Source organism: Carassius gibelio, chromosome B19 (assembly GCF_023724105.1).
Source record: "Carassius gibelio isolate Cgi1373 ecotype wild population from Czech Republic chromosome B19, carGib1.2-hapl.c, whole genome shotgun sequence".
Classification (NCBI taxonomy): domain Eukaryota; kingdom Metazoa; phylum Chordata; class Actinopteri; order Cypriniformes; family Cyprinidae; genus Carassius; species Carassius gibelio.
Genome location: NC_068414.1, coordinates 25,575,704 through 25,589,918, shown reverse-complemented (window position 1 = coordinate 25,589,918; position 14,215 = coordinate 25,575,704). Strand labels below are relative to the sequence as shown.

Sequence of the window (14,215 nt, the reverse complement as noted above, 5' to 3'; positions counted from 1 at the left end):
AAGGATATGGTAAACCGATATATATATATATATATATATATATATAGTTTAAATTATATAAATTATTTATCATTTAATTGACATTGTTGTTTGACAGACAGTGATGAGCAAACAAATAATTAAGAAGTAAAGTATTATTTAGAACAGAGTATTTTATTCATTATTTATGACCATTTGAAGCATCTCAAAAGGGAAGGGCTCGTCCGGGATTTGAACCCGGGACCTCTCGCACCCTAAGCGAGAATCATACCCCTAGACCAACGAGCCTCCTGCAGAAAACTTTGGGACAATTTTGTTTCAGCACAAAAACCTGCCACGTTTACTGTAAAAAGTATATTCACGTGTAACTGAGACTCTGACGGCGCTGGTTACCGCCACCCAGCGGTCACACATTGTATGCGTCAAAATGATTGATTTTTCTTTTATGCCAAAACAAAAGTAAAGATCATGTTCCATAAAGATATTTTATAAAGTTCCTTCTGTATATATATTATAACTTATTTTTTTATTAGTAATATGCATTTTGATAAGAACTTTATTTGGACAACTTTAAAGGAGATTTCTCAGTAGCCTACTTAGATTTTCTTGCACCCCCAGATTCCATATTTTAAAATAGTTGTATATCGGCCAAATATGGTCCTATCCTGTAGAATAAGAATCAAAATTTAAGACTGGTTTTGTGACCCAGGGTTCCTGCACTTTTACTGTCCATTGCAATAGTGTAAATGATGTTCATAGTTTCTGCCTATAGTGTACATACACTTTTACATAATCTATCTGTATAGTATGTTCAGAGTACACCTATCTGTATATCATGCTGATAGTATTTAAAATATGTAAATTATGTCCATAATACTTATCTGTATAGTTATTGTACATATTGAAGACCGTGTATATTCTGTAATTACTGCTTATTACACTTCTGGTTAGATGCTAACTGCATTTCGTTGCCTAGCTTGTACCTTACATGTGCAATGACAGTAAAGTTTAAACTAATCTAATATATGTTTACTCTGTGATTTGTCCCATGTCATATTATTAACAGTGCAATTTGGATATGTTTTTTTAACAGTTTGTATCAAACTGCTTAAACGATTTGGGCCATTTATAATTACAATATCACATGGTCCCTGATCTACGAACACTGTACTTTTTTTTGCAGTCTTTACTTATGCTCAAATTTGCTTGTGTAATTAATCTTTCTTTTAATAAATAATAATAATAATAATAATAATAATAATAATAATAATAATAAAAGACACTGTCACAGCACACTCTGTATATGACTTGTATATGATAAACCGTTCAAAAAATACAAATAAATAGCTGTAATCCTCTTCCAGACCTACACGTTTGTAGCATAGACAGTAAAAGAAATGGACACAGCGACCCCATTGGAACTCAATTGAGACAAATGAAGCCCAGTTTTAGCGTTTTTTAGCACTTCCGTTTCTGACGCGCAGACTCAAACGAAGCTTGACGACGTCAGCAACCTGTCTGACAGATGTAAATGTTCTAGTAGCTGTGCGTGCAAACTGCCATCGTTAATCTTGCAGAGACGGCGAGCTTGAGCGGGGAGTTCTTTGTCGTGAGTGAGCAGGAGTAAGTATTCTGATTAATTATTTTGTATAGTATTTTAAAATGTAACGCCAGTACGCCATATTAAGTTAATTGCCTGCGAGCATCTCCTCCTGTCTGTACGGTAATGCGACAGAGAGCCGAGTGGTTATGACGCAATCGTTAGCCTATTTTTTACAAAAACTGTTTATACGGGGCCATAATGTAACATAGAAGGTAATGGAGCCCTTTATACATTGTCGTGTATCTTTAGAAATAAATAATGGACAAACAGAGTCTTTAAACGCCTCAGATGTAAAGTTATTCGCTGTCAAAGTGACGCCAAAATGAATGGGAGTCAATGGGAATGCTAACGCAAGTGAAGTTCTGCTAAAAGATGGCAGCCCCCACCCGACTTCAACTTCCGGTCGAGTTCCTTGCCCCTTGGTTTGTAGACGCCGCGCACGCGCAGTCCTCAAACGGAAGGCTCTTCATTCCAGAGCGGAAGTCCTTCGTTCTTTTTCTACCACAGTCTGCCATCATGGTAAGTGAACTGACTTACGCGGGGTCTAAAATCAAATAAATATGGTAGTTTATGAAATATTACAGACCAAGAAAGCATCGGAAACGTATTCTAATAACACAGTGACCCCACATGTAGTATTATTGTAGTATACGTGAACCTTATAGCGCTATCGGTGAGAAAAGTAGCTTCAGACATGTCTCGAAACAACGTGGTGGAGTGGATTAACGGTAGGCCGGAGTCTACGCGTACACCAGCCGTCAGACTTTAAAGTCGTCTTACACATTTAATTACCACCAAGTGATGCTGAAGTAACGAAAACAATGAATAACTTGATATTATAACGGGATTCCAGTGCTTCGTTCAGTTCTTATGGAAGCATGTGTGATCATTCAGCCGGACAGTTGTGCTGAGGACATACAGCTAGAGACTTTTGGAAAGGGAGATGCTGCCTAAAATAGATTTCGATACGTGTACTTGTGTCTTATAACTAGATAAGACGTCAAATAAATGCCCGGTGAATAAACCATTGTAAAAGACTCCCAAAGCGAAGCCAGTCGTCATCACTGTCATTTTCTCACTGGAATAAGTTTGAACTGAAAATGCATCAAAACTCATGTCCTGTGTCCCGTTTATTCATTCTCAGGTGTTTAAGCGCTTTGTCGAGATCGGCCGCGTTGCCTTCGTTGCATTCGGACCCTACGAGGGCAAACTGGTGGCAATTGTAGATGTCATTGACCAAAACAGGGTGAGTTTTGAATACACCTATACTACAACGTATGAAGCACACAGTCTTTTCACATTAAAAAGATGAATGAAAATATATTTCATGGTCCAATCACACATGCAGAGTCATAACTGAGGTTGTTTTTAATTGTCCTCAGGCATTGGTAGATGGCCCATGCACTGGAGTCAAGAGACAAGCTTTGCCATTCAAGTGCTTGCAGCTCACTGACTACGTCATCAAAGTACCTCACAGGTGAGTCTGTGTCTGGATTTTATGGAAACATTGCTTGGATTTTGCTGGTCACATTGTAGTAGAATTTGATTATCAGTGGCTCTTGTGTATCTTAATTTTGCTCTGCTTTCAAATGTCCAAATTGATTTCTTGTTTTCTCTCAATTGCGTGTTTAAAAGTTTACACCAACGTCAGAAGTTATTTTGGAACTTACTTTGAAAGGGCCATATTTGGGTTTTCATTCGACACTTGAAGTGCGGTTTAATACTAAGATCTCTTTAAATATACTTGCATTTACATGATAAAAAAAGATCTCGTGCCTTCAGTTCAATTTAGTGCTTCTACATTCAAATTAATAGACATTTTTCACATTTCTGGGTTTCTCAGCAGCAAAGACATCTTTGTTGGGTTAACTTCGAGAGCAAGATAAATTTTTTTTTTTTTTAGACATGTCACTTTTGGGTGCATTTTTGCCTTGAAAACTGTTTGGTTTCTGTAGGTTTCACTCATAACCTTTTCTGTTTTGGTTTGCTTCAGCGCCCGTCAGAAGTACGTGAGGCGCGCCTGGGAAAAGGCTGAGATCAACAAGAAGTGGGAAGAAAGCAGCTGGGCCAAGAAGATTGAGGCCAGAAAGAAGGTATGTAACAACATACAGAGCTGGATGACATTTCTTGCGCTTATGCCAGTTTTTATTTGAATGATGTTTGTTGAATGAATGGCATTTTTTAGCCTGATCTAGCGATTTCTGCTTCGTCTTTTTTTCTCATCATGCTAATTTTTTTTCTAACAGAGGGCTGCAATGTCTGACTTTGACCGCTTCAAGGTGATGAAGGCCAAGAAAATGGTATGTTATGTCGGACTGTAGTACAAAAAAGATCTTGCAGTGTATATGATGCTGCATTGTCAGAAGATATGATTACAAGCTAACCTGTTTTTTTCTTCTTTCTGCAGAGGAACAAGATCATTAAGCATGAGTTGAAGAAGCTCCAGAAAGCTGCAACACAAAAGAAAGCATGAACCATCTTAAATAAACGTGTTTGACTTGTAAACTCGTAAATGTGTGTTGTTTTGTGTCCATTGTCTTATGGATGATTTTGTACCAGTGGATAAAATGTGTGTACACTTGTATATGTTTGATGAGGTTACACTGGTCTTGATTTCGTGAAGAGGAATGGAAAAAAAGTACATGGCATAGATTTTATGATCTTTGAGCAACATGAATATAGTGGTGATGCATGTATTGGGTATCATGAATGAAAACATTACGATAAGGTCTCATTCGTTAACTTTAGCTAACAATGAACAAATTCTTTTTATACAAAGACTAATCTTGGTTCTGATAAAGTACATGCTCATGTTAGTTCACTGCAGTAATGTTAATATAATGTGAAAAGTTTATGCAGTGTTGATAAGAGCAATAAGATTTAGATTTACTTTTGGCAATGTAATGTAGTTAAATCAAGCCTCGTGAACTAACAATGTCTTTTTTCTTACAGCATTTAAATCTAGGTTAAAATAAATTTTCCATAAATGCAGTAAAACGGTTCATTATTAGATCATAATTCATAAAGTTTCTTAATGTTAAACCAATTCTACTTTACTGAAAAGTGTTGCCAAAACGATAACATATTTCATCAGACCAGCCTTTTTATAATATCCAAGTTGATAACAGCTTTAGACCCACTGGTATATGCAAAAGTTGTATTAATTTGTTCCTGAATCTAATACTTTATAACAATTGTAACTTCATACACATAAGAAACAATTTCAGCTCTTTTATTGGTACTACACGTCTACACTCAGCTATTGGATTTATTTTTTTATGGTCATTGTCAACAAATTAAAATCATTAAAATTATATACTTACAAAATGTCCTTGATGCACAAAATTAGAAATTAAAATCCTTTGAAACCAGTCTGTTGAAATGGATCCAGCTGTAAGTCTAATAAAAATGGTTTTCGGTGTTTTTTGTGTAATTCTCATTGCAAATGTAAACCAACAACAATTAAAACAACAGACTTTATTAATATTCACAATTGACGTCATGAGATTAAAACATTTCATATTCAATTATGTAACAGACAGTTAAAAAATTGAAGGGAAAAAAAGTAAAGATTTAGACAGACAGCAGTGTAGTTCTATGAAGTTGAATCATGTTACAAAAGCCTATTACTAAGTCACATCAGATATTCAACGACAACCCACAAAAGACTCGTTATATAATTCCATCTTTTTAATTGAACTCCGACGGGAAGTGGGTTTCTGTTTGAAGATGGGGGAACGCAGGAAACGCGTGTCTGTAAATTTGTCACCACGTCGAAGTTTCCTAAAAAAATTAAGTGTGTTAGATGACAAAAAGATCATGCCATAAGTGTAAAAAAATACAATACCAGAAAGAGGAAATACCAGGCAGTTTGGACAATTTAATCTTCCAAAAACTTACGAGCTGATCGAGGGCTCCTTGTAGTTGACAGTACTCGTACAGCGGCGCTTACGACTGGAGCTTTGAGGGGTGTTCTGAGCAGACATGGGCTTCTGATGGGCTGCGGGGGAGAGATTTGTCACATCACTCAAACCCAAGCCCAGAAAGGAGCGAACAACCAGCCCACCTGCAGAAACACAAGTGCATGTGTGTGACAAATTAATCTTCCTTCTACCACTCCTGGAAAAAGTGACCCCAAGTAATGTGATTTTAGTGAGTGAATATTTAGAGATAGATAAATGCGAACACATGACGAGAAACAAGAGATTGAGATTGACAAGAGTGCCCAGAACAACAGATGTAACAGAATCTAAAGTCAAATAGAAATAAAAAAAGAAAACAAGTAGAGAATTTTACCTTTTCTCCTGCTTCTATTCACCAAGGGCATTTCATTTTCCTGGTCGGATGAGCTGCAAGGGTGCTTTGGAAATTCAAATATTGGGCAGTCAATCATCATAAGCTCCGCCTCTCCACCAGGAGTAATCGGGATCGGAGACTCCACTGAAACAACAGAAGGTGGCGCTAAAGCAAAATATTTCTATTGTTAAAACTGAGTTTTTGCAGATTTTATAAACAAATGTAACACTTTAGAAGACCAAGTTAATTAAATTCAAGTAAAATGAAAAAAAAATACTTCTGTTGTTAAAATTGTTTATAAAGATAAATGTAAGACCAAATAAAGAGAATTTAGGGAATACATTGAATATTATGCTAATATGGCCTCTAAATTCAAATGTCTTGTATTTGCAATGCTTTAAAGTAAAAAAATGCAATTTCCAACAGATCTTCATTACTTTTAAATTTACTTTTGTAAGAAAGCACTTCAATGAATATCTCTGCTCTCAATCACTGGAATATAGAAATAACTCTCATGGCATTTCATCAGTACTTTCATCAGTATTTGTCTTGTTTTCCAATGCCATTATCTACAGATTCTTAAATCAAGATACATTTACTTAAGAAGAAAAAAAGACATTAGATAAAAAGTCCTGATTTCATATATATATATATATATATATATATATATATATATATATATATATATATATATATATATATATATATATAAAAGAGCAAGTTTCTTATTAAAATGATACATTTTATTAAAAGGAAAACAGGTGTTCATACCCTGTTGATTTGTTCTTGTTTAAGCATAAACGTGTTGTTTCATTTCTAAGAAAACAATTCCTAAGAGGTTTGCATTGGAAAATGCTGAGGACGATATTTTATGCATCACTAAATCTGTGCTCTGATTTAAGATCTTTACAGGCCTTAATTTGTGGATTGGAGAATTAACAAGAAAACCCTTTTTGAAAGCTGCAGAAATCCTGAAAAATGCTTCAATGTTTCAGTTTAGTGTTCCCACATTCAAAGTTACCTTGGCAGATCTCTTGGCTTGGTTCTGATTGGCTGGGTTTCTCAGGAGGAGCACAAACTGGTGAATGTGGGAGCAGAAGGCCTGGGTCAAGATCATCGTGGAGATACAGGCCAATTTCTTCAGTTTCAGGCCCCCTTTTTTCTGTAGAACATTCATTTAAAACAATTAAATCAAACAACACAAAACAGGACGTTCCATATACAAAATAACATCTTTGAATGCTTACCCGTGTACTGTATTTCAACATGGTCCTGCTTTTCTTTTCCTTGGTTTGCTCTGGCCTCTTGAGCGGACCGTCTTTTAGAGCGAGCCCGTCTGGGCGGTGGACTCCGAGCTCTTCTGGATCTCCTCTTTGGTATGTAAGGAGAATCATCCTCATCCTGTTCATCTTCTGAGAGGCTGTTGTTGGTTTCCATGGCAACAGGACTGGGCAGGACCTCGTCCTCTTTATCCGGAGCATCAGGTGATGGTTTCTCCACAGCTTTGGTTCCTGCTTTGAAAGGCGTTAGATGGATGGCCTCTTCACAGTCGAAGTCAAAGGTATCATTGCCGCCCAACGAGGAGTTAAGGCGATCGGCAGGTAGAAGCGGCCCTTTTACACGACTCTGAGATCGGTCCCGGCTCTTGGAGCGAGCACGGGGTTTGGGGTTTTCCCATGGTTTCTTTAATGGGGCTCGGTCTGGTTTGCGTCCCCTCTCTGGTTTGGGGCGGGGAGCAGCTTGGGTAGGTTTCTTCTTGGGCTGTCTGGTGGGCCGCTGGGGGGGCTCAGGTGTCGAGTGCTGAATGGATGGGACTTCAGAAATCTCTAGGTCGAACTCACAGTTCGGCCCTGTTTTTTGTCCAGCTTGTTCCTCATTAAGCTCTTCTTGTTCATGACACACCTCCTCCAATGGTGTGTTTAGCCCCATCTCTTGTCTGTTATCAATAGTATCTTCTCTTTTCACATCTACTGTGTCAAATTTCTCAACCCTGCCAGAGTCAAAACGTGAGCTTCGCCTCCTCACAACCTCAGAGCGTCTCTTTCGCCTTGTTCCTACTGTGGGGGGCAACGAAACCTGTCTGTCACTACGACAACCTGGAACAGCCTCTGCAGACATAAACCAGTAAAGATTAAAACTATGAACATACAGACTGTTTATAGTATTTAGCAATTAAGGTGATAAGGATATGGTCCAGTACCTGCAGTAAAAGGTGGTTCTGCTGAGAGATGATCAGGGATATCGGTCTCAACCACATGTACGGGTCTGCACCACAAGGACAGAAACAATATGATCATCAAGAAGTTGAACGAATGGTGAAAAAAATCTGTGTTTTGGTCCAAATGGAATCTGAAGTATTAGAAGTTATTATTCAAGTGACAGTAAATAATTGTATAATGTTACAAAATAATTATTTCAAGTAAATGCTGTGCTATTGATCAACAAATCCACTTTCCACAAAAATATCAAACAGCAAGACTATTTTCAACATTGGTAATAATCATCATCATATTGGAATGATTTCTGAAGGATCATGAAACACTGAGGACTGGAGTAATGTCTTTTAAAAAATACAGCTTGGCCATCACAGCAACGAATTACATTTTAAAATACATTACATACAAAAGCATTCTTTTAAATCGTAATAATATTTCACAATATTGCTGTTTTATAATCAGTAAATAAATCCTTGGTGAGCATAACAGACTTCTTTCAAAAAATCTTTCTGACCCCTGATGTTATACTTTTTATGAAAAGCTTTAGAGCTACAGATTTGCTCTTTCTTACTTAGGACTGATGGGATGAGGTGGACTCGTCTCAACAGGAGAAACCTACAAAAAAAAGGCAGGAAAATAAATCTAGCAGAGCTTTGACTATGTGTAATAACTACACACACACTGAAATCACATCATTTCATATGCCCATACAAAGAAAAATCTGTTCATGGATGCAACATCCTGCACTGTATTTCCACCCATGTGTCCATCCATGAAAAAACTTTACATATAAGCACCACACTAAATAAGTAGTCCACATCTGCGTGACACCTTGTGTACACCTCCCACCTGGGCACTTTCAGCAGGTTTTCGATCTTTAAGCGTCCTCTTCAGCATCAGCAGGTGAAAGATGAGCGCTTGTCTTTCTTTCTTGAGCTGCAGGATGACCCCCTGTGCTTGCCGTACCTTCTCCCTCTCTGTCTGCAGGGCCACTGCAAGCGCTTTGTTATTCACCTGCACGCTTTTCAGGACAAACGGCTTCACTGTAGCTGTGGAGGACAAAATATATTGGAAAATGAAACGGTGTTGTGATTTGCAGGCCTTTCATTTTCTTCCAGGCCTGTATGACCTTCTGTGCAACACAAAAGTGTATTTGTGTATTTATGGAGATGTTAGGGTTAATGGAAAACAATGCAAAGAAAGTGAATGGGGACTGAGGCTATCAGTCCTTAACATTTCAATTTGTTTTCCACAGAAGAAAATCAGTTATGTGGGTTTGGAACAACGCCTGAAGGTGCTTAAATGACACAATGCATAATTTTATGTGAACTATCTCTTTAATAACTGGGAGGTGTGTTTCCATAGACACAGTAACGTTACTGGTACTAAACGGTATCATTAAAGACAATCTAGAAGTTATAAACACAAAAACACATCAAAAGGTACCACTAAAGTAGGGCTGCACGTTTTCAAGTTTTTCATTAACCGTTAACCGAGGCCCTTAGCGGTTAATAATCGGTTAACCATAGTGTGCGCCAGGGTTTCCGTTGTCCGGTAATTTCCAGACATTGGCCAAAAAAAAAAAAAAAAAAAAAAAAAGTCCGACAAAATTTAATCTCACCGGTCAAACTGTCCTATTAAAACTACCTAATAATCCCGCCCACTAACACAATCTGTATTTGAGAATAAGCCTAAAATGTATAAAGCAAATATACACCGACCTTTGGCTATGTTATAAAGGAACAGGCTCTAGTAATGGTTATGTAACTTTCCGTGTTTCGGCGAAGGTAACAAGCAGGCTCCGCGGCCGCCTCGCTAAGGCTATGACTATGATATGTTTGACAGATACAATATTTGAAAATCGATAATTATTTTTTTTAATTACATTTATATCTGAATTTATGTCAACCTATAGACTTTCAAATATCAAAATGTCATGAATTAATATGTATTTGTGTACAAAATGACATATAAACATATTTTCCTATTATATTTTGCCTGGAAACGCTTCCAACAAGGCGTCAGTTCTATTTCTAGCATGCACGCGTCGAGCCGCGCCTGAGCCGCGCGTCTCACGCAGGCAGTCGGCAAGCTCTAACCTGTTAACATGGGAGCCGAATTAAAAACAGACACGCCACGCAGCTGAGATGCTTTCGCTCATCGCCACGCATCCAGTGAGTCCTGACCGGCCTAATGATGCCCGGGTGTTGGCTGTTGAGATTACAACAACGAGGTTGTACTTGAAGTATATCTAAGCACTGTATTGCAATACTTGCATTTTGCCCCGTCACTCTGTACTTTTTTTTGCCCGCTTCATATTAGAAAAATGACTTCTTCTTGTGGACATTACAAATGTCTGGGAGCGCTCTGGCGGTCTCTGGTGGTGCAAAAATGTATTACAACTAAATTCAATGCACGCCATTGACGTCACTTAACCGAGCAAAATGTTTCACTCGGTTACGCAATTTTTAACGGTTAATCGGTTAACCGGTTAACCATGGACACCCCTACACTAAAGTCACAAATATACAAATACACTGGCCACTGGATGCAACACAAAGCCAGATTCTCGTGTTATCGCACCTGTGTGTTTGTTCTTCAGTTTGGACAGGCCGTGGCTGGCAGCTAAAGCGCTGGCGAGACGCCTGTTTCTCTTTTCCTTCATTTTGTCCTTGATGTCGTCCAGACTTTGCTGGAAGGACTTCTTCTGCACCACCCGCTCCCGAACCATGGCTGAGCTACGCGCGATCAGTCTCTCATCCACGAAATACAGCAGCGTGAAGTCGATCAGTTGATCAACGGTTAACGTTTATCTCCATATTACGGCGAGATTCACCAAAACACGGCGTACGTCTCACCCAATTATTTGCCACTATCATAAGATGAATAAACAGCTACTGTAGACAGAATAGTGCGTAAGTTGTATATTTTGTGTTAGTTGCTTCTGTGTCGTATTTCCCGTCGGGGACGTTGACGTTCGAAATCGTGCGCTGTGAGCTCTGATTGGAGGAGCAAACGAAGAGTTACGTCACTTCCGCGAGTGGTTCAGACGTCTTCTTCTTCTTCTTCTTTTCATTTTTTGGCAGATTGCAACCATGACTTTTAAAGGTGCATACCGCCACCTACTGTATCAGAGTATGTAACATGAGCTATATCCATTGGTACTACTTTATATCAAAAAAAAAAAAAAAAAAAAAAACACTAAATAAAAATTCTATATCCTATTGTATATCCCTATATTTTTTAGATATTGTATAACTGCTTTCTGTGTATCCTTTACCCCATCTCCTGTTGTGCCTAATAAACCTTCAAGGTTCCACTTCCTTCCTGTCTGACTGATCTTTTGTTTTAGCCTCATCCTCTCATCTCTATATTTATTACAATATAGCAATACATGTTCTACATCTTCCTTGGACCTACATTCCAAACATTCATCTGATGGACTTTTGCCCATTAAAAACAGTGTTTTATTTAACCCTGTGTGATCAAACCTTAGCCTGGTTAAAACACTCTCCTCTCTTCTGTTACTTCTATTCACACCCTGAGCATTAATAGATTTTTGCAAGCTGTAATATTTCCTTCCACTTTTATCCACATCCCACCTATCCTGCCATTTCTTTAACATTTCTTTTTTAATTATCGCCTTAGCTTCTCCTTTTCCAAGAGGTATATTTATGACATTATTCATCTTAGTTGATTTTTTGCTATATTGTCTGCTCCCTCATTCCCTTGTACACCTGTGTGGGCAGGTACCCAGCAGAATCTCACATCTATCCGTAGTCTCTGTAATCTAAATAAACTTTGTTGAATTTCTAGCATTAGATCTTCTCTATTAGATTTCATATTTTGAATACTATAAAGAGCTGCTACAGAGTCAACACAACACACCACTCTGTCTGGTTTTACTTCCTCAACCCACTGCAGTCCTACAATAATCGCCATCATCTCTGCCGTGTACACTGATGCCTGATCGGGTAATCTTTTCCCAATGCTTATATTCATTGTTGGTATATATATTCCTATTCCTACCTTGTCCTCTTCATCTTTAGATCCGTCTGTATACATATCTAAATAACTGTAATATTTGTTCCTTATGTACTGACTTGCCAAATGTCCTTTCCTACTCTCTTCCCATTCATTTTTTAATTCCAATATATTTAAGTCTATCTCAGTTCTTGGAAATAACCAAATAGGTATATTACTGATAGGTGTAGGGGAGTTAAACCATATATTATTTACTCTATATTCCTCTGACTTAGTCTTTATTACCCATCCAAAACCATTACCTTTAAAAGAACTATACTCCCAACATTCCTGAATAATGCTCTTAGCATGGTTCTCAAACCCACATCCACTTAAGCGACTCCAGTATGTAAGCATGATTTTATCTCTTCTCAGGTCTAAGGGCACTTCTCCTAACTCAACCTGTATTGCTTTAATTGGTGTTGATCTCATTACACCTGCACAGATCCTCAATGCTTTATTACTAACTCTATCTAACTTCAATAAATGGGTTTTAGCTGTTGCTCCATAAACATAACATCCATAATCAATTGTTGCCCTCATTAGAGCCCTATAAATATACATTAATGATTGTTTATTTGCTCCCCAATCTTTCCCCACTACCGCTCTCATTAAATTTATGACTTTCTTGCATTTTGATTCCACCTTTTCAATGTGTGTTTTCCATGTTCCCTTTTGATCTAACCAAATACCAAGATATTTAAAATGATCTACTGTTTCCATATTGTGGCCATATAACTGTAGCTTCTGTTTATCTATCCCTTTCTTCCTGGTAAATATCATATGACAAGACTTACTTGTAGAAAGCTTAAATCCCCAATTATACGACCATTGTTCTACCTCTCCTATTGCTTCCTTGATTTTACTTCTCACCCTTATGGCATCTCGTCCTCTTACCCATATGGCCCCATCATCTGCATACAGAGCTGACCCAATCCTTCTATCTAGATTCATAAAAATATCATTGATCATAACATTAAATAAAACTGGACTAATAACACTGCCTTGTGGAATTCCATTAACAATTTCAAATTCCTCAGATACGTCTGCTCCCACTTTGACTCTAAATCTTCTTTCTGACAGAAATTCTAATACCCAGTTATATAACTTACCTCTAATTCCCATTTTATTCATTTTAATTAGTAACCCCTCCCTCCACATGGAATCATAAGCTTTTTCAATATCAAAGAATACAATACTCATTATTTCTTTCATTTTAAATGTTTTCTCTATCTCGTTGCTTACTTTCACAACCGCATCCATTGTGGAACGCCCTTTTCTGAACCCACTTTGATATGGTGCAAATAATCCTCTGTGTTCAAGGGTGTTGGTTCAGACGTCGTCCCGCAGGCGGTCTTCTTAAAATTTAGCACTTTAAATTTTAACACACAAAATTAAAAATACACACAAAATTCCCGCTTAACGGGAACTAAGAGTTTAGAAAGAAAATTGGTTATTAGTTTCTTAATTATATATGGAAAATACCAACAAACAAAAATGGGCAAACAATAAACCGAAAACATACGGTTTGAAGTTGAACTGATATATACTGATACTCTTAAATATTAAAATAAATTAAATAAACATGCAACAAATTAACGAATGAATGAGTGAGCGAACAAACAAACAAACATACAAGCAAACGAAAGAAAAAACGAGTCTGTAGAATTGGCTACTTATTTGAAGGATGTTTTTCCCTGTTATTTCCATTGATGCTATATCAGGACACAATAAATAAATAAGATATTTTGTTTGAAATATTCTTGTTCTGCATAAAACTTTCTGATCTAAAAAAGTGTACTTTAATAAATGAGCTATGCTACATATAAGTTTATGCAAAATATGCTATAGAGTATGTATAATTTTTAGATAATACATAATTATATAAGTGAAAGCACATTTTATCTCCTTTTTATTATACTCCTTGTTATTTATTTATCGATTCATGATTTAACAAGATAAGATTTGTAAAATGTTGTTCATTTAATATTCTGAATGACCTTTCTCTTGGTTTTGTTAATGAGAATGAAAGAAGAGTCTCATGATTATAAGTTCTCTGTTTCATTATTTACAGACATGTGAGTAAATAATACACTTA

The 14,215-nt window shown here is 37.2% G+C and overlaps 2 protein-coding genes and 1 non-coding gene across 5 annotated transcripts; 1 reads left to right on the top strand and 2 right to left on the bottom strand.

The window, feature by feature from the left end:
* Positions 1-195: 195 nt before the first annotated feature.
* Positions 196-267, bottom strand: trnap-agg (transfer RNA proline (anticodon AGG)). Its single transcript has one exon. It is a non-coding gene; the product is annotated as a tRNA-Pro (tRNA).
* A 1,672-nt stretch (positions 268-1,939) lies between these two features.
* On the top strand, positions 1,940-4,095 carry LOC127979048 (60S ribosomal protein L14). Its single transcript, XM_052584166.1, has 6 exons — positions 1,940-2,101; positions 2,727-2,828; positions 2,965-3,059; positions 3,576-3,675; positions 3,829-3,882; positions 3,990-4,095. The coding sequence occupies exons 1-6, from the start codon at positions 1,955-1,957 to the stop codon at positions 4,053-4,055; spliced, it is 564 nt and encodes a 187-aa protein (XP_052440126.1). The 5' UTR covers positions 1,940-1,954; the 3' UTR covers positions 4,056-4,095.
* Positions 4,096-5,044: 949 nt separating this feature from the next.
* On the bottom strand, positions 5,045-11,135 carry sgo1 (shugoshin 1). 3 transcript variants are annotated; one of them, XM_052584163.1, is made up of 9 exons: positions 10,678-11,135; positions 8,944-9,143; positions 8,666-8,709; positions 8,079-8,143; positions 7,126-7,986; positions 6,900-7,040; positions 5,879-6,022; positions 5,483-5,648; positions 5,045-5,365 (listed from the first exon to the last, which is right to left on the bottom strand). In XM_052584163.1, exons 1-9 carry the CDS (start codon positions 10,823-10,825, stop codon positions 5,230-5,232), a joined length of 1,905 nt encoding a protein of 634 aa, XP_052440123.1. In that variant the 5' UTR covers positions 10,826-11,135; the 3' UTR covers positions 5,045-5,229. The 3 variants fall into 3 exon arrangements, with proteins under 3 accessions (XP_052440123.1, XP_052440124.1, XP_052440121.1); XM_052584164.1 differs by having other exon boundaries at positions 5,483-5,582; positions 5,879-6,043; positions 10,678-11,123; XM_052584161.1 differs by having other exon boundaries at positions 5,879-6,043; positions 10,678-11,120.
* Positions 11,136-14,215: the final 3,080 nt, after the last annotated feature.